General features: G+C 40.8%; 1 protein-coding gene across 2 annotated transcripts in view; it reads right to left on the bottom strand.

The window, feature by feature from the left end:
- Window positions 1–25,755, bottom strand: part of TMPRSS15 (transmembrane serine protease 15) — a 302,887-nt gene that overhangs the window by 55,797 nt on the left and 221,335 nt on the right. For both annotated transcript variants that reach the window (XM_069945651.1, XM_069945652.1), the window contains 2 exons: window positions 23,754–23,864; window positions 22,104–22,230 (listed from right to left, as the gene is read on the bottom strand). In XM_069945651.1, coding sequence (XP_069801752.1) covers window positions 22,104–22,230; window positions 23,754–23,864 — 238 coding nt within the window. The remainder of the gene's footprint in view (window positions 1–22,103; window positions 22,231–23,753; window positions 23,865–25,755) is intronic.

Raw genomic sequence — 25,755 nt, forward strand, 5'->3', positions numbered from 1 at the left:
CGCTCCCTTCCCAGGCTTATAGCGCTTTTATCCTTTGGTCTATGGGGCTGTGCGAGGTGTCATTTTTTGCGCCATGATGTGTTCTTTCTATCGGTACCTTGATTGCGCATATACGACTTTTTGATCGCTTTTTATTACAATTTTTCTGGATTTGATGCGACCAAAAATGCGCAATTTTGCACTTTGGGATTTTTTTGCGCTGACGCCATTTACCGTGCGAGATCAGGAATGTGATTAATTAATAGTTCGGGCGATTACGCACACGGCGATAGCAAACATGTTTGTTTATGTATTTATTTATTTACTTTTATTTATAACCTGGGAAAAGGGGGGTGATTCAGACTTTTATTAGGGGAGGGGGATTTTTACTATTAACAACACTTTTTTTTTTACTTTTACACTTATACTAGAAGCCCCCCTAGGGGACTTCTAGTATAAGTGCTTTGATCTCTCATAGAGATCTCTGCAGCATAGATATGCTGCAGAGATCCATGAGATAGGCACTCGTTTACTTCCGGCTGCTGCAGCCGGAAGTAAACGAGTGCCGAGCCGGGGACGGCGCCATCTTGGAGCGGTCCCCGGCCGGCTTCATTTGCGGAGATCGCTCCTCCGGGACAACATCCCGGAGGAGCGATCTCCCCACTAGACACCAGGGATGACGCTGCGTCCGGTAATCGGATGCAGCTGTCAACTTTGACAGCTGCATCCGATTACTGTATTAGCGGGCACGGCGATCGGACCGTGCCCGCTAATACCTACGGTCCCGGGCTACACGCGGCACCCGGGACCGGCGCGGTTCAGAGCTCTGAACTCCCTTACCGGCATCAGGGCGTAAATTTACGCCCGATGTCGTTAAGGGGTTAAAACTACTTTCATTCTGGCTCCTGATACATCCTATTCTTCAACATACTAGTAACCAGCATGCTGATTTGCTAATATTGGCCTCTGTTTCACATGTTTCAGTGTGAAATCCTCTATCCTACATAGAAACAGCTGGAGGTGTGAGATCTATTATAGGAAGTGACAACTTTAAATTTTTCATTCTGCCAGTAAAAAAGACTCTCAAAGGGAAGGTCTAATTAATTCTGACTGATTCTACTATATACACTGTAATATTTTAGTGGTATTATATTTATAGTACATTTATTTCAAAGAGGAAGAGGAGGAGTAGGAGGAGGAGGAGGAGGAGAATATTCTGTTAATGGTGCCACATACTACATTACACTCATATAAATAATATACAGATATATTAAGACAGTAGAGAGGCACAAGCACCCTGGCTGTTATATGTTATATTTTATGAGAAAATAAAACTAATACAAAAAGAGATGTGTTTAATTTTAATAAGAATCCAGCCATCTTTTATAAAAAGTCGGCATAAATGATTGGTCAGTCCCATAGCCAGTATCGGTATAGGTACAGATATGAAAAATATAGGTGTGTAGAGGATAGATAGGGTGGTAGAAAGAGGAGGGAGGGGATATAAGATGATGCCACTCTGTGAAAGGCTTTTTTGGGCCACACTGATAAATTTTATTGTTTTTCTAAGTTAAATGGACGACCAACCCATCGACTAGCAAAGGGGGGAAGCATTGGTGCATTGGTTGGACAGTAAGAGGAAAATTGCTGCTCCCTACAGTATAAATTGGAGAAGGAGGATTTTGGCAAAAGTAAGACTAGGGATGCTTCCTGTGGCTTACGGATAGATATCCTGAATCTAGATTGCCAAAAAATTAAGAGTTATCCAACTTTTTAAAATTCTCCTAGATAGGTCATGCAATACTCTATCGGCATGAGTTCATTGGAGTTAAAGGAGTTCCAGGCAACCCCAGTGATCATCTATCTGAGGGAGATGCAACACTCAGGTGAGCACCACATCTTCTCTAATGCTTATGTGTACTCCATACCTGCATTGCAGTTCCTCACACCACTTCCACTAAAAGTACAGTATGTGCAGGGACAGAGCTCATGTAAATATAGTGGCATTCTGATACTTTCCATGCCTTTTGCTACCCCTGAAACAGAGGATGGCTAGGGATGTTGGAAACTGGACTTAACTCTGAATTCCTTAATCTGAATCTGCACATCCAACAGCCAACCACTTTATTACTATCCTTCATTACTAGCTACAGGGAATCACAAGGAGAAAATTGACACATTGGTTAAAGATCATTAAAAGCAGGAAGGAGCATTAAGGTGACACTTATTGCCAGACTTCTGACAAGAAGGAAGACAAAAAGTAGCAAAGGTGCCAACTTGCAAAGAACTTTGTGGACCATGACTACAAAGGTTGTCTGTCTGTCTATGGAGTTTCTACATTTTTATAAATGTATTTTTACCAAGTAATTACACTCCTGCCATAATGCACAGTAACTATCTAACAATTTCAGCTTCAAATAATTTAATATTTCATGTCAGTTTAAAAAGATAATCTATCGGTAAAGAGCGCAGGAAACATTTTCAAACTGTACAACTTTGCTCGAGAACAAAGTGATTTCCCTTGGTTAAATTTGAAATAAATGGCTTGGAGCAGTACAAAATTCTCAAATACAATGTTAAGAAGAATCTTGAAGGTCAAATAATAAGAATTCGCATAAGACATATAACTAATAGGAAAAATTAGTTGGAATATTAACAATTAATGAATAATAACGGGCCTGTAGTTTTACTGATGTTTAATTCCCTTTCAAGCTCTCTCATTTTTTTGTCAATTAAATTTTTCTGTAATTAAATATTAAAAAGCAGGGGGAAAAATAAAGAAAGAAGTTAATTACATATTTAGATCAAGAAATATGTTAATTTTCTCCATTAATCACAAAATGTCCATTTAAGCCCAGTAAATTTACTGGCTGCTACTGATATTTCTTACTCTTCCCGAGCAAAAAAAAAAAAAAAAAAAAGATCAAAAGAATTTTAAAAAGTTAAACGACTCAAGGGGCCCGGTAACATTAATGTGACTTAAAATAGTTTATTGTAGGAAAAACTAATGTATGAGTAGTAATAGGAGAAGTCATTTTATTAGGGAATTTAATTAATGCTTGAGATAGAACGATTATTTACTGATGTAGTTAAAATAATGAAAATATGTTCTGCCCTTTTTTTTAGGTTTAAAAGTCTGCAGAGAATTAAAAAAAATATATTTTAACTGTCAGTAAAATGCAAGACTCTGGGGGACATTTATCAAAACTGTTGAAGGGTCACATATTATTGTGCAAAGTTTCACCATAACATTTTGCAGGTGTGCAAGATGAGGTGTGGCATTGAAAGAAGTTATGTATCTGCAAAATAGCTTAAGTTTAAGGGAAAAATGGATGGCACTAAATATGGGGATATTTTTGAGCAAAACAAGTTTGGGTCTGTTAGTGACCACCATCACGTGTCTTAACGTCAGTGTATTCTAGAACATTGCCCCCTGGGAAATCAAATATGCAAAAGAACACTGCAGAGACACCATCACATGTCTCGACATCAGTGAACTAGCCAGACCTTCCCTCAAGGAAGGAACAACCAAGCCAAAAGGCGTTCTCCAGTCAAGGAAACCACCTCAGCAAGGTATCCATCCACAGACAGCTGTTTCGGGGTTTTTGCCCCTCATCAGTGTGGAGTAGGTTTCTGGCTAGTGGGAGCAATGACTATTAAGTGCATGCAAAAAGACGCTGGTTGACCTCAGGGAGATCAACCAAAACACCGCAGAGACACCATCACGTGTCTCAACGTCAGTGTATTCTAGAACATTGCCCCCTGGAAAATCAAATATGCAAAAAAACACTGCAGAGACACCATCACATGTCTCGACGTCAGTGAAATAGCCAGACCTTCCCTCCGGGAAGGAACAACCAAGCCAAAGGCGTTCTCAAGTCAAGGAAACAACCTCAGCAAGGTATCCATCCACAGACAGCTTTTTCAGGGTTTTTGCCCCTCATCAGTGTGGAGTAGGTTTCTGGCTAGTGGGAGCAATGACTAGTAAGTGCATGCAAAAAGACGCTGGTTGACCTCAGGGAGAGACTGGGAGGTTCACCTTCCAACAGGACAATGACCCAACGCGTACTGCTAAAGCAAAGCTCCAGCAGTTTAAGGGGAAACTTGTAAATGTATTGAAATTGCCTAGTCACAGACCAGATCTTAATGCGACTCTATACTCACAATCTGACCACTTGTACCTTCAGATAGCTGCTTTTAATCCAAGATCTGTCCTGTGGTCCGTTCGGCAGGTGATGCAGTTATTGTACTAAAAAAGTACTTTTGAACTTGAAGCCCCGTGCCAAACGGGAATATCTGTGCCCTAACTTTGCACAACCTCTCTGTGCCTCCTCCCCACCCTCTTCATCATTAGGAATGCTCCAGGCAGATTGCTTCCTATTCCCCACCTGTGGCAGCCCGGCACATGGGCTGGATCGTTAAGGAACTGTGCAATGTTCAGCATGGAGAAAATGTTTCAGTGGCATTCCTAATGATGAAGAGGGTAGGGAGGAGGGACGGATGGGTGGTGCAAAGTTAGGGCACAGATACTCCCGTTTGGCACGGGCTTCAAGTTTAAAAGTATTTTTTTAGGACAATAACCTAATCACCTGCCAAATGGACCACAGGACAGATCTTGGATTAAAAGCAGCTATCCAAAGGTACAAGTGGTTTGGGGGGTCAGATTGTGGGTAAAGAGTCTCTTTAAAGCAGGTTAGAAAAATCTCTTACCTTCATCTTCGGCACCATCCCTGTGCAGTTAGTCGTTTACTCTGCGGTCTGGTAAAACCATTAGGTACAATGATTGGCCTGCCTCTGGCTGGACTGCTCCATTGATTATTATAAGAAATGGCAGGTCGGTGCTCTTAATGGTGCCCTAATGCTCCAAATGGTCATACCAGACTGTAGAGTAAACGACTAAGTTGATGGGAATGGGAGAAAGGAAACACAGAAAGGCTATGTCCACACACTGTTGAAGTTGAGTGGATGGCCGTCATTTAATGGCAAATAATTGCCTTTATTTTAAAATAACGGGAGCTGATTTGAAATAACAGCCGTTATTTGCCATTAAATGGCAGCCATCCACTCAATTTCAACAGTAACTGAACAGAGCCTTTTCTGTGTTATTAATTCACTCCCGGCTTTTTTTCCAAAATACTGACCAAAATACTATGTGGGAACATAGCCTAAATCTGATAATTCCTTTATTAAACTGCTCACAAATTATTTTGTCCTGTGATATAACACACACTTGAAAACATTTCTGTCTCTAGATTTTGTCAGTTATTTGTATTTTAGGTATTTTTTAGTTTGTTTTCTTTCTGTTCAGACATAAAGCACAAAAGAGTCTTTCTGTAATTGCCATATGTAGGGAATAAAAAGCAAACACTAAAATTAATGTTGCTATAGCAATAATTTCCAAAATTGCTTATACTTATGGTTATAATGCCTATATCCTTCATTACTTCCAACTTTTATTGTACAGTCCTTTTATTCTGCAGCCCGCAGTTCCTAAACAAGGCGGGACAGATTTGCAACGTTTTAGGAAAATGTTCATAATTTTCAAATAAACGTTAACGATAAAATTTCCAATTGATAAAAAAAGCAAAAGGAACACAAGACATTTGTCAGTTCTCAGTTATTTGGATGATTTGAGCGTGAGTCTTGATGGTAAGCGAAATTATAGCACTCAATACCAGTCTTCTGCATCAAAAACTTACAAGATATTGAGTGCATACTGTTAAAAAAAAAACAAAAAAAAAAAACACTGTATTACTTTACCATAGAAAAGTAAAAGAAACATTTTACATCTGCACTACACTGCACCGAACTACATAGGTCTGAACTACAAATGTATACAAAAATACTGTCATACTGGTATTAATGGGGTACTCCAGAGGGGAAAACAATGTTTTTAAATCAACTGGTATAAGAAAACTATCAAGATTTAAAGTGTACTTCTATTAAAAAATTCCAAGTCTTCCAGTACTTATCAGCTGCTTTATGTCCTGCAGGAAGTGGTGTATTCTTTTTAGTCTGAAACAGTGCTCTCTGTTGACACCTCAGAAAACCTCTCCTGCTCAGGACAGTTAGGGACATAGACAGAGGTGGCAGCAGACAGCACTGTGTCAAACTAAAAAGAATACAGCTACGTACTGGAAGACTTCAGTTTTTAACTAGAAGCGCTTTGTTTTTTTAATCTATATTCCTCTCTGACACTATTAATAATCAGTTGTTTCTTCTGGAGAATCCATTTAAAGGACAAGTGCCATGAAAAACTTTTTCCCAGTAATTGAAGCACATTACAAAGTTATATAACTGTGTAATGTGCTTCAATCACCTATCTGCCTCCCTTCCCTGTCCTAAAAAACTACTTTTAAACTTGCAGCCCATGCCAAATGGGAATATCTGTGACCTCACTTTGCACCACCCCTCCGTCCCTCCTCCCCATCCTCTTCATCATAAGGAATGCCACTCGAACATTTTCTCCATGCTGAACATTGCACAGCTGCTTAACAATCTAACCCATGTTCCGGGCTGACACAGGTGGGGAATAGTAGGCAATCTGCCTGGAACATTCCTAATGATGAAGAGGGTGGGGAGGAGGGACGGAGGGGTAGCGCAAAGTTAGGGCACAGATACTCCCACTGGCTGCAAGTTTAAAAACAGTTTTTTAGAACAATAACTGCATCACCTGCCAAACGGACCCCAGGACAGATCTTGGATTAAAAGCATCTATCCAAAGGTACAAGTGGTTTTGGGGGGGTCAGATTGTGGGTACAGAGTTGCTTTAAGGTTGAAAGAAATGTAGGACATTTTTAATAAAGACTATTTGCAATATTGATAATTTTACTTTTAGATGCAGAAGAAAAATGATTAAAAATATTATATATAAAAAAAGAAAACTAGAGAACAACAAATGCAATGATAGAAATTATATAATTTTACCTTGATGTCCACTGAAAGAATAAAATTAATCTACAATATTAATGAACTAATACAATACACTAGCATAAAAATATAACTATATTAATATATTTAGTCTGAAAATTTATATATATATATATATATGTATATATATATATATATATATATATATATATATATATATATATATATATATATATTCTGCAAGTTTTTGACGCCTTGCCTGTTTCCTGAAAGCAATGCCTCAGGTAGCCTCAAAGGCCCACTCCGTGAGTAGAATTTAACTCACAGTACGCTGATATATCCTTTAGTTTGATAGAAACAAATGATCCATGAACATGGGCTACTCCTAAAGTGGATATTATCACCTTCCAACCAATTTGTTAACATTCTAATGTAAAAGGTCTAAAAAAAAAACTGACTCGGAAGAAATAGCTGGGAGGCATTTGCTTAAGTGCAGAGCATATCTTTAAAAGAAACGGCTTCTTATCAGTTTCCTCCGTACTAATACTGAATCGGGTCATCCTACTTTTTCCAACTATAGTTGATAAGTAGCAACACTAAAATCAAGAAAAATATCAACCTAATACTTAATTTTTATTGCTATTAATCTGTCTAATACAAATGACACTACCCTAACAAGGACGATCCCTCGCTGAAACTTAACCTGGGGTCCCTAGTTCACCCTATACAATCGAAGCAATGGAGGTTAAACAACCATTATGGGTATAGGAACAAATCCAGGCAAAATATAAAGCCAAAATATCATAATAGTTTATGGTCAACGTAAAGTGGCATCTTATAGTGGTTAAGAGATGTTGAATGTGATACTGTGATATACCAAGAGCCCAGAGGTTAGAAAGTGTTGATATTCTTATTATCAAAATTAGTGAAGCCTGGGACCTCAAAGTCTATCTGTATATACGCTCTCTTTTGGGCTCATGTATACCATTCCCAGTGACAGATTGACTTTACCATAGGCTTGTAACTGAGCCCCCCCCCCCCCCCCTCCATCTCACTTTAACTATGGCAGCACTAGCGTGGTGCTCATAGATATGGGATAGAATTTTTTGCAAATCATGGCAGAACTGGATGGCCTCTATCAGGGCAGATCCGAATATTCATGGCATCACGGTTGAGGGCAAGGAATATAAACGCTCGGCTTTTGCAGACGACCTCTTGGTGTATATTACAGATCCTGTGATATCTCTTCCCTCTCTGATGGCCCTATGGTCGGCATTTGGGGAGTGGTCAAATTTCAAAATGAACCTGTCCAAATCAGAGGCCCTCGGTGTTTCCCTACCCGCCCATCTAGTGTCTAACCTTCAAGCCTCCTTCCCCTTTGTGTGGCCCCCTGTTGGTATCACCTATTTAGGTATAAAACTTCCCCCCGACCTCACACTCTTGATTTCGGCCAACTTCACTCCTTACACGATTTCGCAAGGACTTGGAGCAATTGGATCGTCCAGAATTTTCTTGGTTTGGGAGGGTCAGTATTGTTAAGATGATCTTACTTCCGCGACTCTTATACCTATTACAAACCATACCGATTTTTATCTCTACCTCATTCTTTAGTGAGCTCCAACGGTGTTTAGGGTCCTTCGTCTGGGCCTCTAAAAGCCCTCGTCTCAGCAGACTAACTCTGATCAGACCCAAGCTCATGGGTGGCGCGGGACTCCCGGACTGTTGCCTATACTACCTTGCCTGTATACATGCAAGAGTCCTGGATATGATCCATAGCGAAAAAACCAAGCTATGGGTCCGTCTGGCTCAGTCGCTTTCCTCCAAGTCCTTAGCAACACTCCCATGGACATGGTCCCCCTCCCTCTAAGATTCTCATGTCATGTCTTTCTCCACCCGCCATACCCTGGCTAGCCTTCATACCGGGCGACCAAATCCCTCCCTAATTGAACCATTAGGCCCTCTCCTGCCGATAAGCGACCATCCTGAGTTCCCCCCGGGGACTTCCTCTTCCCCTTTCTTGGGATTCTCCAAGTCTACCACCCTGCGTTTCACTCATGTCCTGGATAAAGGTTCCCTTAAACCTCTCTCTTCCATCCTCACAGAAGATACCCCCGTCGCGAGAGCTCCATTCGCCTATCTACAACTTAAACACTTCCACTCTGTAGTGTCGAGAGGTAAACAGTTATCTCGCCCTCTCACGGAATTTGAGCGGTTATGCATGTCCACCTCCCCCCAACACACTCGATCTCGGCCATATACAGGCAGCTGATATCTGGGAGATCCAGAGACCCACCCCGTTCTGTGCTAAGTTGGAAGCGGAACTTGGCAAACACTTTACCGAGGAGCAGTGGGCCAGATGTTTCTTTCTCACCCACAAGGCGACTATTGCCACAAAAGCACAGGAAACGTGCTATAAAATAACGTCAAGGTGGTACAGGGTCCCCGTGGTCCTTCATAAATGGTTTCCTTCGGTTTTAGATAAGTGCTGGAGGTGTAGTAACGCACAGGGAACCATGTCTCATATCTGGTGGGGGTGTGCCCGTCTCCAGCCCTATTGGAAGACGGTATTGCACATTATCTCTGAAATAACTGGCACTCTCATTCCCAACACTCCTGAATCCGTGCTATTATTCATGTTTCCCATGGCCCAACGGAAATACAAAAAGTCCCTTGCACGACACCTGCTACAGGCGGCCAAGACTGTGATCCCCAGGCACTGGAGATCCCGGATGTCCCGTCCCTGGAGGAATGGTTCAAAGAGATCACGCACAGTCAACATATGGAGGACCTCCTTGCCACCTCACCGAAAGAAATCTCTACCTATACATCTACTAGGGCAGCGTGGTTGGATTTCCTTGCCTCCCCCAGATATAGTTCAGTCTCGCTGGGGCAACCTTAGAGCATGTCGCTCAATCGCTAGTAGGCCACTTGGCATATCCTGTCGCTGGTGCTAATGCTTTGGGGAATCCGGTAGGCCGGCGGTTCGCTCATTGTTTGCTCCTTAGGCATGGATCACATACCCTTTTTCCTTCCCCCTCCCACCTCGCTCTGGCTACTTACTTTCTTCTATATTTCCCCCCTCTTACTCTTCGTTAGTGCTTTTTTAGCTATCGACTTGTATGACATGCTCATATGTCTTCGTATGTTAGTCATCTGGCCCTTGAATTTCGGCCTTTGTTTATATACCCAAGCTTGTGAAACTCCTACATTGTGCTGGATTTCGAGTTGTTTGACATTTGCTATTTTTACTGTTGGTGCTATTGTAATACTGATGCACTGTTATTTCCTTGCAACGGCCCTTTGGGTGAAAGATGCTAAGTTTGTACATTGGTTTGTTACCTGTACGTGTTCTCTTGTCTGTCTCTCTTATTTGAAAAATTCTTAATAAAACTCGAATTTGAAAAAAAAAAATCATGGCAGAACTGTAGCCAGGAGACAATACACCTTTAAAAATATAAATCTGTTTTGGTGGCCATGGGCCCCCCAGAAGCTCAGGGCCCCGGACTATCGCCCAAAATGGACCTATTTTAATCCGCTTCTGACCACTCCCAATATCTCCTAGCTATTACGAGATATACACTGATCTGGGTTTGTCCCTACATCCAACCCTCCCAACCTTTCTTATTGTATAGGGTGAACTAGGTTAGGTTCCAGCATGGGATTGTCCTTATTAGGGCAGTTTCGATTGTGTTAGGGCAAGGTCCACCTCCCTTTACCCTGTCTACACTACCCTTTCCTCATATATATTTTTCTAACTTTTTTGTTATTGTTTCTAGGACTAAATCTCTGTAAATGGCCCAGTGGGCCTCGGAAGGTTGTGGGCCTAGGTATAACAATAAATGTTATGTTGTATATGGATAATTTTCTCGATTATTTCTGTCCATTTTCAGTGTATGGCCATTTGCATAGTTGATGGCCTACAGGTCAACAAGATTGGTTAAAGTGACTCACACACAATCTGACCCGCCAAACCACTTGTACCTTCGGATAACTGCTTTTAATCCAAGATCTGTCCTGGGGTCCGTGTTCAGCAGGTATAGCAGTTATTGTCCCAAAAAAGAATTTTTAAACTTGCAGCCCTGTGCCCAACAGCTGAGGCTTAGAATATCTGTTCCCTAACTTGGCACCACCCATCCGTCCCTCCTCCCCACCCTCTCCATCATTAGGAATGCCACTGAAACATTTTCTCCTGCCTGAACATTGCACGGGTGCCTTAACGATCCAGCCCATGTGCAGTGCTGACACAGGTGGGGAATAGGAGACCATATACCTGGAGCATTCCTAATGATGAGGAGGACGGGGAGGAGGGACAGAGAGGTTGTGCCAGCCTAATGCATACACAATCTGTTTTTTAGGACAATAACTGCATCACCTGCCAAACGGACCCCAGGACAGAACTTGGATTAAAAGCAGCTATCTGAAGGTACAAGCGTTTGGGGGGGGGGGGGGTCAGATTGTGGGTACAGAGTCACTTTAACACTACACTAGCTGAATTAGTGAGTTATACTGCTCATAATGGTACGAAAGTAGGTGTACAGTCTATCTACAAGGGTAAACCATTAGCAACTGAACTATTTGTCATTTAAACATTTTAGCAAGTATGGTGTATACTGATGCTGTAACCATAAAGTATTTACTTTATAAAGTTGTAATTGCATTATCTGTTAACTCTCTGTTTCCTGTACTTTATCACATGGGCCACCCAAACACATCATCTTCCCAGAACAATAAATCCATGTTAGCTTCATTTTGCACGTGACATATAAACAGGAGACAAAGCCTTACCACTTATACCCACCCAATCCCATATTTTTGCACTTGTAATTGCACCAAATGGAGAATAAAATACTTTTCTCACGGTTCTCTTGTGGATTGCTGCTGTAACAGACAGCAAGTGTGGATTCGCTGTGCTACTCAACTGGTTTGGCTTTGGGTAACACCATTGAGCAAAGTCTAAGTGCCCTCTGCCCTCTAGTTCTTCGCCCTTTATCCTGCTCCAGGATATGGAAGCTGGACTTTTATTGCTAGAGGCACCAGATCTCTTCACAAGTGTGGTCTTGGTGGTTTTCAAGGACTAAACGAGCATACATAGTCATCAAGCTGGGTCATCAGCAAGAGACAAAACAGTACTAGGGATGAGATGGGTATCACAGTCAGACAGGTGAAGGGTCAGGGCAGGTAATCTGAGTCAGCAATGGGAGAGGCAAACAGTACATACAAGGGTCAGGTAGAAAGCAATATCTCGTGAACAGGAATGGGTCAGGATACACAGAAATACAGCAAGAAACTGCAGACCGACAATGCCAGTTTCCAACAATGCAGAGGGAGGAAGCAGCAGGTGGAGTTAGTTTATAAACTGTAGGTGCAGTTGGTTGTGGATTGGCAGTAGCAAGTGGGGACAAGTAGACTCTAGAAATCCAGAAGGAGTTGCTGCAGAAGGAGGAAGATGATGCTGGATGACACAAGATGGAACACAGCAGAGGAGAGGACAGGACAACCTAACAAAATGAAATAACTTAAAGTGTTTCTACCTTGTTTTCACATACTGTCTCTTTTCCAGACTCTTTTTAAAAGTTAAGTGAGGCATTAGTCGAGTGTCAGCAACCAGCCGAGGAGCAAGGAAATGCCCACTCATCGGCTAATTGCATCTTTTGTGCAGGGGGAAAACTTATCGCTATAGGATGCACTTTTCCCTGTGTAAATAGATGTGTGGCCAATAATAATACATTTAAATGGCAGCACAATACAGAGATTGTATGACTTCTAAAGGCACTGCAAACGAGCACTGATCTCACAGATCAGCGCTCACTTGCCCATATAGGGCCATGTAAAAAAAAATCCTTAAACACATGATCAATCAGACGCATGGTATATACACCAGATTTTGGCGAGAGTTTGTTTATCCTTATAAGTATCGAACATTGTTCTGTGAAAGAAAATGGATCCTTCATAAAACAATACAGACATTTTCAACCAGATAACAGATGTATTTCTCTCGCTCTAAAACTTCTCACTTAGCTGCTGAATCATTCAAAGGGAGGGCACCTTTGTGCAAGACAATGGAACAACGCATGAAATAAGGATTTATGAGGCTTTTTGAGGCATGAGACACCTACGGAATTGGGAATGTTGTATTGAGTGGTATAGACAAGTTCTTCTATGAACCGACCTACAAAAACACGTGGTACAGGCCCCTGGGACAAGCTGAAAGTATAACAATAAAGAAATTGTCGAGCTCAAATAAAATGAACACTATACTCGTTTTCTATTTAAAAGGAAAGAAAGAGCAAGTGTATTTATTTGCTTTATATTACGATACGGAAACCCCTGAGGCATTTCACATTTTATTAATTCTAGCTAAATCTAGATTCCTCATTATTCTTAGTCGATTTTTGTATCATTCGTTATGTCTAATTTATTAGTTATATTCGTAAGGTCCTGAAATTTTCTTAAATGGGTTATGCATGATTAAAAAAAACACAGCTACTTTTTTTTTTCTTAAACAGCACCACCCTGTTCTCAGGTTGTGTGTGGTATTACAATTCAGCTTTATTCACTTAAATGGAAAAGGACAGTAAAATCTACACCTAAACTGTGCAAAAGTGTTTTTTTTTCTGGAAAAATAAAAACTGACTTTTTTTTAATCAATCAATCAATCTATCTATCTCCTATCTATCTATCTATCTATCTATCTATCTATCTATCTATCTATCTATCTATCTATCTACCCTTTTCATTTATCGGCTCTCAAATGACAGCAAGCTTTGCACTTTGCAAATTCCAGTTTATTACAAGGTTTAATCCATGAATGGACATAGTAGTGGGTACACACTCCCACAAATGACGTCCTCTGATTTAATGTCTTAAGCCCTCTGCATGCGCAGTTCTGCCTATGGTTTGGATCGCGTATACATGGTGGTGAGTCAATCTCATTGTGGACTTTTACTATTATACCAACTTTTATATATAAAGGACCTTTCGTTGGGTTCAAGCTTCTCTCACTGTTGTTTACACTGCACTGAAGAATACATGTGTAATATGTCACTGTATTGTAGACGCTAAAGTGAGTGATCTTGTATACACAATCATGTTTGCTTGTTAAACTCCTAAACATTGATTGAGATAAATGTGCACCTATCACTTTGCACTTTGAATAAATGCACCTATATAAAATACATATTGTCAAGTATTGGGTATGCTTGAAAAAGCCGACGAGAGGCCATTGAAACGTTGTATTCCTCTTTGATTTTTGTTGTGGTGCACCTGTTAGGGAATAAATATTACATTTTGCCACTACTACTGGATGATTTTCTGGACTTTAACTGAGGAGGTCTGTGGACTAACCTACTGTACTGGCAACCAAAAAACATATATCTATCACACATAAAAAAGGCTGAGGCACTCAGAAAAAATATATATTAAAGCAGCAAATGGGTGCCAGCTCCAACACCTCGTCCCAAAGGTGCAACGGGGAAAGCAGAGCAGGAAGTAAAACACAATGGCATGCATGTCAGTGGGTCTGAGGCTATGTTCCCACAATGATTTTTCTTGTCCGTTTATAATTTTTATAATTTTTTGGCCCGCCTGTCAGTGTTGGTGTATTATTCTAGTTTGGGTTACAAATTGGCCTTTGGTTGACCCTTGAGAAAGTCTTATGTTGGAGACATGTGTGGGGTTCGGTGGACCCTGACATGGGGTCCCTCACTTTGGTGATATTTTTCATTTGATGCAATTTTGCAATTTCTTGTCTGGTGCCTGTAGCAGCATGTGCGGATATCTTTTCTATTTTTTGTGACATAACAACTATATGTTTTGCGCTACTCTATTGGCCACAACCAGTGTCCTGGAGGGATTCCTATATTTTATACATGTTGGGTTGCTTTGGGTACTGGGATTATCACACTCGGTCCCCTGTGTTTTTGTATTTTAAATGGTTTTATCTTGTATGTCTTTTGTATTATAAATAAATTATTGTCTATATTTTGTTACTACATTAATGAGTTGATTCATTTGATTTTGAACTGCCAGCCGCCTTTGTATGGTATGCTTTTTTTCTTCACTATATAATCTGGTTACTTTCATTCCATTAGGGTTGAGCACTCTATTCCAGACAGAGATTTCCTGTAGTGCCTTGTCCTTTATATGGTTATATTAAATTGTTAAATATATATATATATATATATATATATATATATATATATATATATATATATCTTACTGCTATAATAGAAAGTGAATTCTTAAACACGAGTCCAAAGTTTTTGCATCCCTAAAAAGAATGGTCTTTATAAAAAACAAAATCTGTCCCTTCAAATGAGACAGATATTATACAAATTTAATAACAGTTAATAGATATATGATTAACCCCTAGACGACCCTGAATGTACAGTTGCGCCATGGAAGTCTGTCACCAGACGACCCTGGGCTTAACTGTACATCCACGGTGTTTCTCCTGCTATAAAGCTTCATAGGAAGTGGGGGCCGGCTGCAGTGAGCAGCCGGCACCTCACCGTTAATGACAGGCTGCGGCGATGGTGCTGCAGCGTGTCATTAACTACTTAAACGCTGCGGCCGTGGCGTTTAAGTGTAAGTGACAGGGGGAGTCCCCTGTCACTTACCGATCAGGACCCCTGCAGTGTAACTGTGGGGGTCCCGATCGTTGAAACGGACCACCGGAGGTCTCTCACCTGCCTCTGTGCGGTCCGATAGGTGATCTTCTCACTGAGCCTGCACAGGCAGGCTCAATGAGCAGATCGCCTATCACAATGATCAATGCTATGCCTATGGCATAGCAATGATCAGTGTAAAAATCAAACTAATGTGTGTAACAGTCCCCCAAAGGGACTTAAAATGTGTAAAAAAAATAAAATAAAAATCACTAATACACTAACCCAAAGCCCCTCCCCCAATAAAAGTTTAAATCACCCCCCTTTCCCATTATATAAATAAAACATAAAAATAAATAAACATGTTATATACCGTAGCGTGCGTAATTGTCCGATCTATTAAAATATAACAAGCGTCATTGCGAACAGAAAACTGCATACACGAAAAGAGGGGGGAAAAAATGCGCGGATTACCGATTTGATGTTACAAAAAATAATAAAAAGTGATCAAAGCGTCTGATCTTCACAAATATCATGTTCATAAAATCATGTCGGAAAAAATGACACCCCATACAGCCCCGTAGGTGAAAAAAATAAAACCGTTATAAGTGTCACAATAGGCCCATTTCATTAATAATTGGCAAACAAAAAGGATTTCATTAAAAAAAATATATATATAACATTAGAGAATCTGTGTAAACCTGCATATGGTTTTGTTCGGACTGACCTATAGAATAATGGTATCATGTCGCTTTTACCATATAGTGCATTACGTAGACACAGGAACCCCCCAAAGGTTACCAAAGTGCATTCTTTTTTACGATTTCACCAATTTGTATCTTCATAAATAATAATTTTGGGATTCCTTCATACATGTTATGGTAAAATGAAAGACGCCATTACACAGTACAACTATTCCTGTAAAAAACAAGCCAAGAAAACTGAAAGTGCTAGAGCTCTTAGAAGGGGAGGAGGGAAAAACAAAAACACTAAGATCAAAATTTGCGCGGTCCACTGGGTCATTTTGGGCTTGGTCCTCAAAGGGTTAAAGCGATTAATGAAGCTGTACACAAAACCACATACAGGGGGAAATGAATGGCAGGAAGACAAAGATCAATCCAAAACTTAGTTGAGTCTTGGAGTTTTCGAATTTCAAAATTCACTGTCAGATGCTACTTCTATGACAGGAAGACTTTTGGAGAAGTTCTATAAAAGAAGCTTTTCCTGACAGCAAGCTGGAAGATGTAGCTTCTGAACTTTATAAAATGTAATAGGAACTTCATACCTAAATAGAATCTTGGAATATGGTCAGGTGAGAGAAATATAATTTTTTTTTACCAAAATAGAAGGCTGAAAAAAAAGAAGAAATCTATCTATCCGAAGTTTTATGTACATCATTTAAAAATCAGTCAAAACATAGTATGACTACACCATTATAACAGCAATGATGGGTTATGAGACATAAGGGTATGCCCAATACAGTTCAATAGTTGCGAGAACGGCCTTCATTGATCAGCCCTGTTTTCTCTGCATAATCCACAGTGACTGAATCTAACTGACATCTGGGGAATTTGCAGGCAACCAGCTTAAAGGGGTTATCCAGCGCTACAAAAACATGGCCACTTTCCCCCTACTGTTGTCTCTAGTTTGGGTGGGGTTTTGAAACTCAGTTCCATTGAAGTAAATGGAGCTTAATTGCAAACCGCACCTGAACTGGAGACAACAGTAGGGGGAAAGTGGCCATGTTTTTGTAGCGCTGGATAACCCCTTTAAAGTCTTGTCATGTTCCTCAAATCATTAACAATTTTAGCATGGCATCAACGTCAGACAACGGCAGAAGTACACTATGTGCCCTACATACTAACCACTGTATATATAGAACACTTCATGAGACCTACCTGTTTAGAGATGTTCTAACCCGGTCGTCTCACATGTCCTTACTAGAGATGAGTGAACCTTGAGAATGTTTGGGTTCATCTGAACATTGAGGCATTTGATTACCAGTGGGTGCAGAAGTTAGATTCAACCCTAAGAAGTCCTGGAAAACACAGATACAGCCTATGGCCTATGGCTGTATCCATGTTTTCCAGGCAGCCCTAGGGCTGCATCCAACTTCTTCAGCCAACGTTAATCAAATACCATACAATCAGATTCAGAAGAACCCGAGCTTGCTCCAGGCTTAAAGCGAATGTACCATCAGGTACATTCGCTTTAACATGACCCATGGATAGATCAGCACCGGCGCAGGGAAGCCAGTGCTGTGTTCCATTGTTTTAACCACGGCCCGGTTTCCATGGCGTTGTTCTATCCACGGGTACCAGCCCGGCGAAGAATTAATGGAGGCGGGTCGGGCCACTCCCAGAGGTGGGAGGAATCCCCTGCCCCTCTATGACGTGGCTCTGTTAAAACCAATAGAGCAGCGTCATAGAGGGGTGGGGGATTCCGCCCACCTCAGGGCGGCCCAGCCCGCCTCCAGTGCCTCAGCCCCAGCCCGGTACCTGTGGATAGAACAGCTCCGTAAACGGGAACTGGGCTGTGGATTAAAAAATGGACTGCGGCACTGGCTTCCCAGCGCAGGCGCCAATCTATCCATGGGTCATGTTAAAGCGAATGTACCTGATGGCATATTCACTTCTTCTTCTCTAATCCTTACCCTTCTAAAATAAAAACTTCAAGAACTGACTGTTCACTTGCTGTCTATTATATCCTACAACATGATAGGCGCCATTGTCACAAGATAATCAGCATTATTCACTTCACTTGTCAGTGGTTTCAATATTATGGCTTATCAGTGTATATCTATTCTGTAATAAGGTCCCACATTCTGGCATGATAGATAGAGCTTGTATGGAAGGAAATATGGCGCATTAATAATGATGCTGTCATCCCTCCTAAATATTTAATTATTTTATTTATTAAAAAGTATAAATTTTTTTTTGCCTGTCTAGCCATACATAAGGATAGAAATCAATGATAATAGACAATTGCATTGTGATATCATTCAATAGGAAATTGATTCTCTAGACTATGGGTTAACTGTAGGATAAGGTCCATGTATACAGGAGCCGGGCATTCTTCACTTTGGAATATGCCATTTATGAGCACTGTTTGCTCATCTGAGACAGCGATGAGAAGCTGTTGGTTGTTTGTGTAGTACAAGTATTTATTGTCTAGACTCCTCATCTATCAGTCTAATTACTGAGGCTTCCTTTATGATCCCGAGCTCTATTCTGCATGAGGAATGTGCGCGTGATACTTAAGTATGCCGGGATTAGTTTATAGACGCCAGGAGCATCCATTGTTCTACAAATGAGTCAAGCATCTGCATGAGCTGTTTTAGGAATTCATGAGGACGTGCTTTAATATCATCATATTGTCATTTATGGTAAACACAGACTATGGTGTTCAATGACCTTCTGGGCCTGTCTTCTAAGTAAAAAAAAGAAAGAAAGAAATCAATAGTACATTGAAGAACTGAAAGCGCTATTCAATCTACTGTACTAATTCAATCTGTGCAGCGCTAATTATTATTTATCAGGCCGGGATACATCCTTTCACCACGCACCAGTGACTGGGCTCCAAATCTCATTCAAAGACCAATCCAGGTTCACACACTGCTAAAGATCGGCTGGATGATCTTTAGCTCGAAAATATACGTTGTGTGAGCATAGCCTACAAGTGGAACTAGAAGATGTAGATGTATAAGGGTGTGTTTACAAAGAAAGATTTATCTGACAGATTTTTGAAGCCAAAGCCAGGAACAGATTATAAACAGGGAATAGGTCATGAAGGAGAGATTGAGATTTCCCCTCTTTTCAAATCCATTCCTGACTTTGGCTTAAAAAATCTGTCAGATAAATCTGTCTGTGTAAACGCAGCATAGGCTGGGTTCACACTACATATATTTCAGTCAGTATTGTGGTCCTCATATTGCAACCAAAACCAGGAGTGGATTAAAAACACAGAGAGGATCTGTTCACACAATGTTGAAATTGAGTGGATGGCCGCCATATAACAGTAAATAACGGCCATTATTACAATATAACAGCCGTTGTTTTAAAATAACAGCAAATATTTGCCATTAAATGGCGGCCATCCACTCAATTTCAACATTGTGTGAACAAAGCCTTTCTGTGTTTTGAATCCACTCCTGGTTTTGGTAGCAATATGAGGACCACAATACTGACTGAAATATACATAGTGTGAACCCAGCCTGAGCAGACTGCGTGACCTCTAGTTCAGCATAGGTTATAGCTGTCGAAAGGATACACACCTTGCTGCAAAATCCAATATCAATTTAAAGGGGTATTCTGCTCAGAATTATCTTTAAATTTGTTGCTGTCCAGGTGGTGCAGATAATGCTCTCCGCGCTCCCAATGTCCTCCTGTGTCATGTTTGGTCCCCAGCTAAACCATTCCACCTCCAGTTCCAAGATGACTCGTCTTGCAGTGACAGCCTCCACAGCCAATCACTGGATGCGCTGCTATCCCATCTCAATCAGTGATTGGCTGAGTAAGCTGTCACTGCCCAGTTAGTCCTAGTGCAACTTGCCCACTTATTCTGACACATCTGACACTATTTTGATAAATCAGCCCCCTTTATATTTTGCAATTGTGGTTCAGGATTTTAAGACCAGTAAATTATACCTTTAAAGAGTCACTGTTGTTTCAAAAAACTACCCTCTACCCATTGCCGCAGAAAAACAGCTGTAATGGGTTGACTAGTAATTGTTTTACTTCTGTGAAATCTGCGGCCCACTGCCTGTTGTAAGGGGGAATCTGTTTCTAGCTACAGCTAGATGAGGACAGCCCATAGGAAGTGGGTAAAGCTTAGCATATGTTTTATGTAGGAGAGTGGAAGAGCACCTAAGAAAACCTTTGCTTTGTACTTGCAAGCTGAGAAAGTCTGCCTGCTCATCATGATCCACACTGTTCCATGGGACAACATCAGCAGCGAATGCCACAAAAATTACTTTGTCACCAATCTGATGGGATAACCTGAAAAAAAACATTGTCATATACTTACCTTCCAGTGCTGCCCAGATCACCTGAAGCAAGCTCCAGCACTCTCATTGTGAGCGTGCTGCAGGGGCACGCTCTGGGCCTCACTGCCATCTGGGCGATGTCACAAATACCGGGGGGTGACCCTAGCAAACACCTGTGACATTATGTGTGATGCTGTGTGTTTTTTTTTGTTGTTTTTCCTTGCCAGTCAGTTTCTGGTTGCACATGTTTTTATCTGTGGAACGGGTTGGTGCAAGCAACTCTTGGACTGGGTCTCTGGTCTCCTATAAAGTGTATCAGTGCCCTGTATGGCTATTAGACTAGATTTATCTAGAATGCTTGGTATTCCTGTGATTTCTCCTGTGTTAGGGTGGGTTCACACTACGTAATCCGTGCGGATAAGTTCCAGCAGATTCCGTCGCTTGTACCTGCTCATGGCCGCACGCCTCTCCGCCCGTGCCATAGACACCATTCTATAGCCGAGCAGATTCTGCCTGCTGCCGAAAGAACTGACAAGTCAATTTTTTCAGTGGAAAGCGGAATCGGCCCAGCCATAGAATGGTGTCTATGGAGGCGGGGGATATGCGCACCTCCGTGAACGGGTATGAGCGTCGGAATCTGCCGGAACTTATCCGTGCAGATTCCATAGTAAGGCTCTCCTGATCCCGCCTTTGGTTACACTACCTTTGTTATCCGGCTCCCCTAACCTTTGGCTATCGTTACCCAATTATTCTGTTAATTCTGATTCAGTACAGTACCTCTGCTATCTGTTTGGTGTGACCTCGGCTTGCTGACTATTCCCCTATAGGTTAGTTTGTCTGCATTCTGTGTGTTAATGTATAAGTCAGGGACTGTCACCAAGTATACCATAGTCACTTTGACTGTTCGAGGCAAGCAGGCAGGGACAGTGGGCAAGGACATGTTCGGGGTTCACAATCTGTGTCCACCGCGCCCCTTCCCTGACTGTTCTGCACTTGCAGTTTTTTGACAACCATGTAGACTTTAACTTAACCACAATAATTATTTCTAATACAGTATCTTACTTCTATTCTATAGAGGATGTAAAAGTTGCAACTGAACCCTGGTGTGCCAGTGGACCCAAAAGGTTTTCCACCATAAAATAAATATCACAATATAGGTAAGGGGGCTTCTGAGAGATTATGTTCATAATATTCACACCATATGATTTTTGTCATATACAGTGTTGTCAGCTAGGATGTAGATATTGCTGTTAATAGAAGTTAAAGTCCATAAAGGTTACTGACTAGGTACATAGACTAGTAAAACAATACAAGAATGTAATTTGTAAAATTATTCAAGAAGCTATGGTATCCCATTCTAGCCAAAATAGTGTCTTCTTCAAATGGAGGAATCACCCATACAGTATGTGAACAACTGTTGCTAAGTACTCTGTTGTCTACCGATAGGTGACTCTTCCTTTAGAAGACTATATATTTTTTCTTTTTTGGATGAATGTTAATTTGCTTACATGGACAACTGCCGGATAATGAGCCTCCATATGCCAATGGGTCTTTTCGATAGGGATCAGTTTCTTTTCATATAATATTAATTAGAGCAGCAAAAACAATGTATTGTAGACTCTATACATATGTAGTTTTTTTTGTAAAGGTTCTCGTACACGTACCCCAGTCCCAGTTGACGACATATATTGTTAGAGATTTCTTCAGTCCAGAGATCTGCACATGCCGTATGCCATTGAGTCTGAACCTTGATCTGTACCAGTCCTCTGAAGCTGCTGTTGGAAAGTAATACTGGGGGAAAAAAGAACAAGAAATCTGTCAATCAGCTGCAACATCTATTGCAGCGCATGATGTACCAAAGTGGTTTCTACAGATGTGTTATACTATATTATTTATGCCAAGAACCCAGCTTGTTACTCTCTAAACTCTATGCACTAAGCTATTTACAGTGACAATCTGCTACACTAATAACATTTCCTCAACCCCACAAATTTAGATTTTTGGATTACGCTTTCTGGCTATCTTTCCATTACGTAAGAGACCGGCCGTTCCGTGACCCGGCCGGGTCACGGAACGGCCGGTCTCTGCAAAGGTCATTCCGCCGGTACTTTCCAGCCACAGTGTATGAGATCCTGGCCAGAGCATATACTATGGCAGTGTTCCACACCGTACAAAGTACGGCCGTTGTTGCAGATGGCAACAACAGCCGTACTTTTACGTAGTGTGAACATAGCCTCTTTCTTTTTACCTTCTAAGACCCATAATTTTTCATTTTGCCATTGACAGAGTTCAGGTCTTTATTGTTTTCCTGCCGTCACCAGCTTGCCTGTAATTTTTTTCTTCCATGGAAATTCACCTTTTATACAATGTATATGCAGTGAATTGATCTAGAGGTTTGCCAAATACCACCAATACTCGTTGGGTATTATATGGGCCCAGCTCCCAAGTCCTCATCATACTCCCTGACACAAACACATGCCATACCTGTATATCATGGCTCAGAAAGAGGTTAAAAACACACCTTTTTTGATTTGTCAGAGCAAACAGGATGTTTTTTGCCTTGTTGCTGTCATGCTGCACTCATTAAATTAGGCCAAAAACATTAACGTTAAGCCTTTCAAAGTCTGTGCCAGGGTTCCCCCACTTATCATATGTGATTCATTATATGGTGTTCTCTGGGAGATAAGCTGGCACCAGAGGACTCCAGGTGGCAATGGGCTGATTGGGGAATCAGTGGTGATGGCCATTAATGTCCTATGGGGGACATGTATGAAAAGGCGTAAATGCCTTTTTTAGGCGCAGATGGGGCAAATCGACGGCGCGGCCTCTGTGTGCACCACATTTTCCATGGAAAAATTATACTAAAACCTACACCAGTTCTGAGCTGGTGTAGGTTTCAAAATTTTCGCACAGACAGGCTCCGTGCGACTGGGATTTTTTGAATTGGACCTGAATCTAATCTTTAGGGATTCCCTCATCTCAAGTGGTGACTTATTCTTCTCTCTTATTGAATAAAACACATTCTAAACTCAGCTGGGCTTGCATGTTTATTGTCGCCTTGGAAGGAAAAGCTATTAGAAAAACACAGCTACTTTCTTGCATAAACAGCACCACTCCTGTCTTCAGGTTGTGTGTGGTATTACAATTTATTTCCATTCACTTAAATGGATCGGAGCTGCAAAACCCCACACCCAAACTAAGGGCACGAGTCATGCTGTTTCTGTAAGAAAGCAATCATGTTTTTCTAAACCTGGATAACCCCTTTAATTCCCTGTACCTAGGGCTCTGGTAGGGCGCTGCATCCAAAAGCTTACCACAATTTGCCTCATCAGAACCATCTGGACAGTCAGCCCGGTTATCACAGACGCTGCTCAATAAGACACAGTCTCCAGTGTTACAACGGAAGGACGATGCATTACAAGGCTCTGCAAGATGAGATAGACAGCGTTTATGACAAAGCCAGCTGCACCAACATTATAATGGCAATTATGTGATTCCAAGAAAAGATAGAAATTCACACTGGGACGTAATAGTAACATTTATTTTTAGCAAGCTTTTAAAACATTAGTAATGTGAATCTCATCGGTGAGCCTCAATGTCTCGTCAATGTCATTCATAACTCGATTATTCCTCCATGCGTGTCCTAGTTTTACTTCTCATCTCGGCTAATTGCAGACCCAGTCCAATACTCCACAGTTAACATTGCCGAGACCCATGCTAGATCTGCTGTATCGCTAACTTGTAGCAATTTCATTCTCCAAACTTTTCTTAGATCTGCTTCTCAGCGCCAATTCAATTTCATTTCACAATAGGGGCAAGTCTAATTTTGCCCAGAAATGATTGACATTTTTCACACTTTTGCAGTTTCATAACTCGCTGAACGCATTTAACATTTTACGTAAAATGTTGATTTTCTTTCTTTTTTTTTTTCATTATTCTGCTATTTTAAACTCGAACCCATAGTGAGCGCCGCAGTGCAGTCACATCTTGTTTACTTCTGCTCTATTATAAAAGAGGATTATAAAACAGGTCATACAACATCCTCAATCTTCTTTATTTTTCTTTCTTTCTGATCTTCCTAGCTCATGAATAGGATGCATGATGACTGAATTATTGGGACAACATAATTATTGTTTCTATCATATATACACTATTATTAGGTTGTGTTCACACAACATACTATTTTTTTAAAAGAATGGCGGTTGGTTTCCATTAAAACAATGGACGTTCTTTCCATACTGCAATGAAGTAAATGTAACAACGTTCGTTTTTTCCACACAATGTATTGAACAATGACCATTGTTTGATGCATTCTGTGAAAACAATGGTCTTTGTTTCATTCACTTCAATGCATGGCTATGTCCGCACAACATTTTTTCCTCTCTGTTTTTGAAAAGAAAAAAATGACATCCCCCGCTGTTTGGCCACCCGTCGGTGCAATAATGGCTGTTGGAACATTATTCTAGTCCAGGTGGACTGATTTCCCTTTGGTTGTGTTTTTAATTATAAAGACCATTGAATTTAATAGTAAAAACTGTGAAAAGACGGTGAAAGAGAAAGGGAAACAACTAAACAATAATGTCTAATCTAATGTCTGACGTCTGAAATTAATTGTCACTGATCACTATTTTGACATTCACGCAGTCCGTTATTTTATACACAGTGTGCATTGGACGTCCATCATCCCATTGACTTCAATGCATTGCATTAAAGTCAATTACATTGCAGCAAAAACAGACCTCTTCTTAAATATAAGTGGCTGCCTTTTTTCTTTTTTTGATGTTGTGTGAACATATCATTGCATACATATCATATCAATGGACAACAATGGACATTCTTAAAAAAAAAAAAAAAAATAGTACATTGTGTGAACATAGCCTTAGGATGTCTGCAATAAAAAAATCATTCAATCTAGCCAGGGTCAAGAAAACATATCACAGGGGCAAACAAAGTTATCAGAGAGAAGTGAAGTGTTTGAACATAGATTTCTATTCTAGGTACAATAGGTACATACTGTAGACCATGGGTCTTCAAACTGCGGCCCTCCAGCTGTTGCAAAACCACAACTCCAATCATGCCTGGACAGCTAAGGCTTTCGATTTGGCTGTCCAGGCATGATGGGAAATGTAGTTTTGCAACAGCTGGAGGGCCGCAGTTTGGAGACCCATGCTGTAGATAAACGTATAATAGCGAAAAATATCAAGTGCCCCATGTTATGGGCAAGATTATTTCCTGACTTACGAAAATACTTTAGCAGTCAGAATAAATACCTGGATCAAGACCCCAAAAATGTTGAAATGCTCAAATAAAAAAAGT

The sequence above is a fragment of the Dendropsophus ebraccatus genome, chromosome 11, assembly GCF_027789765.1.
Source record: "Dendropsophus ebraccatus isolate aDenEbr1 chromosome 11, aDenEbr1.pat, whole genome shotgun sequence".
NCBI lineage: Eukaryota > Metazoa > Chordata > Amphibia > Anura > Hylidae > Dendropsophus > Dendropsophus ebraccatus.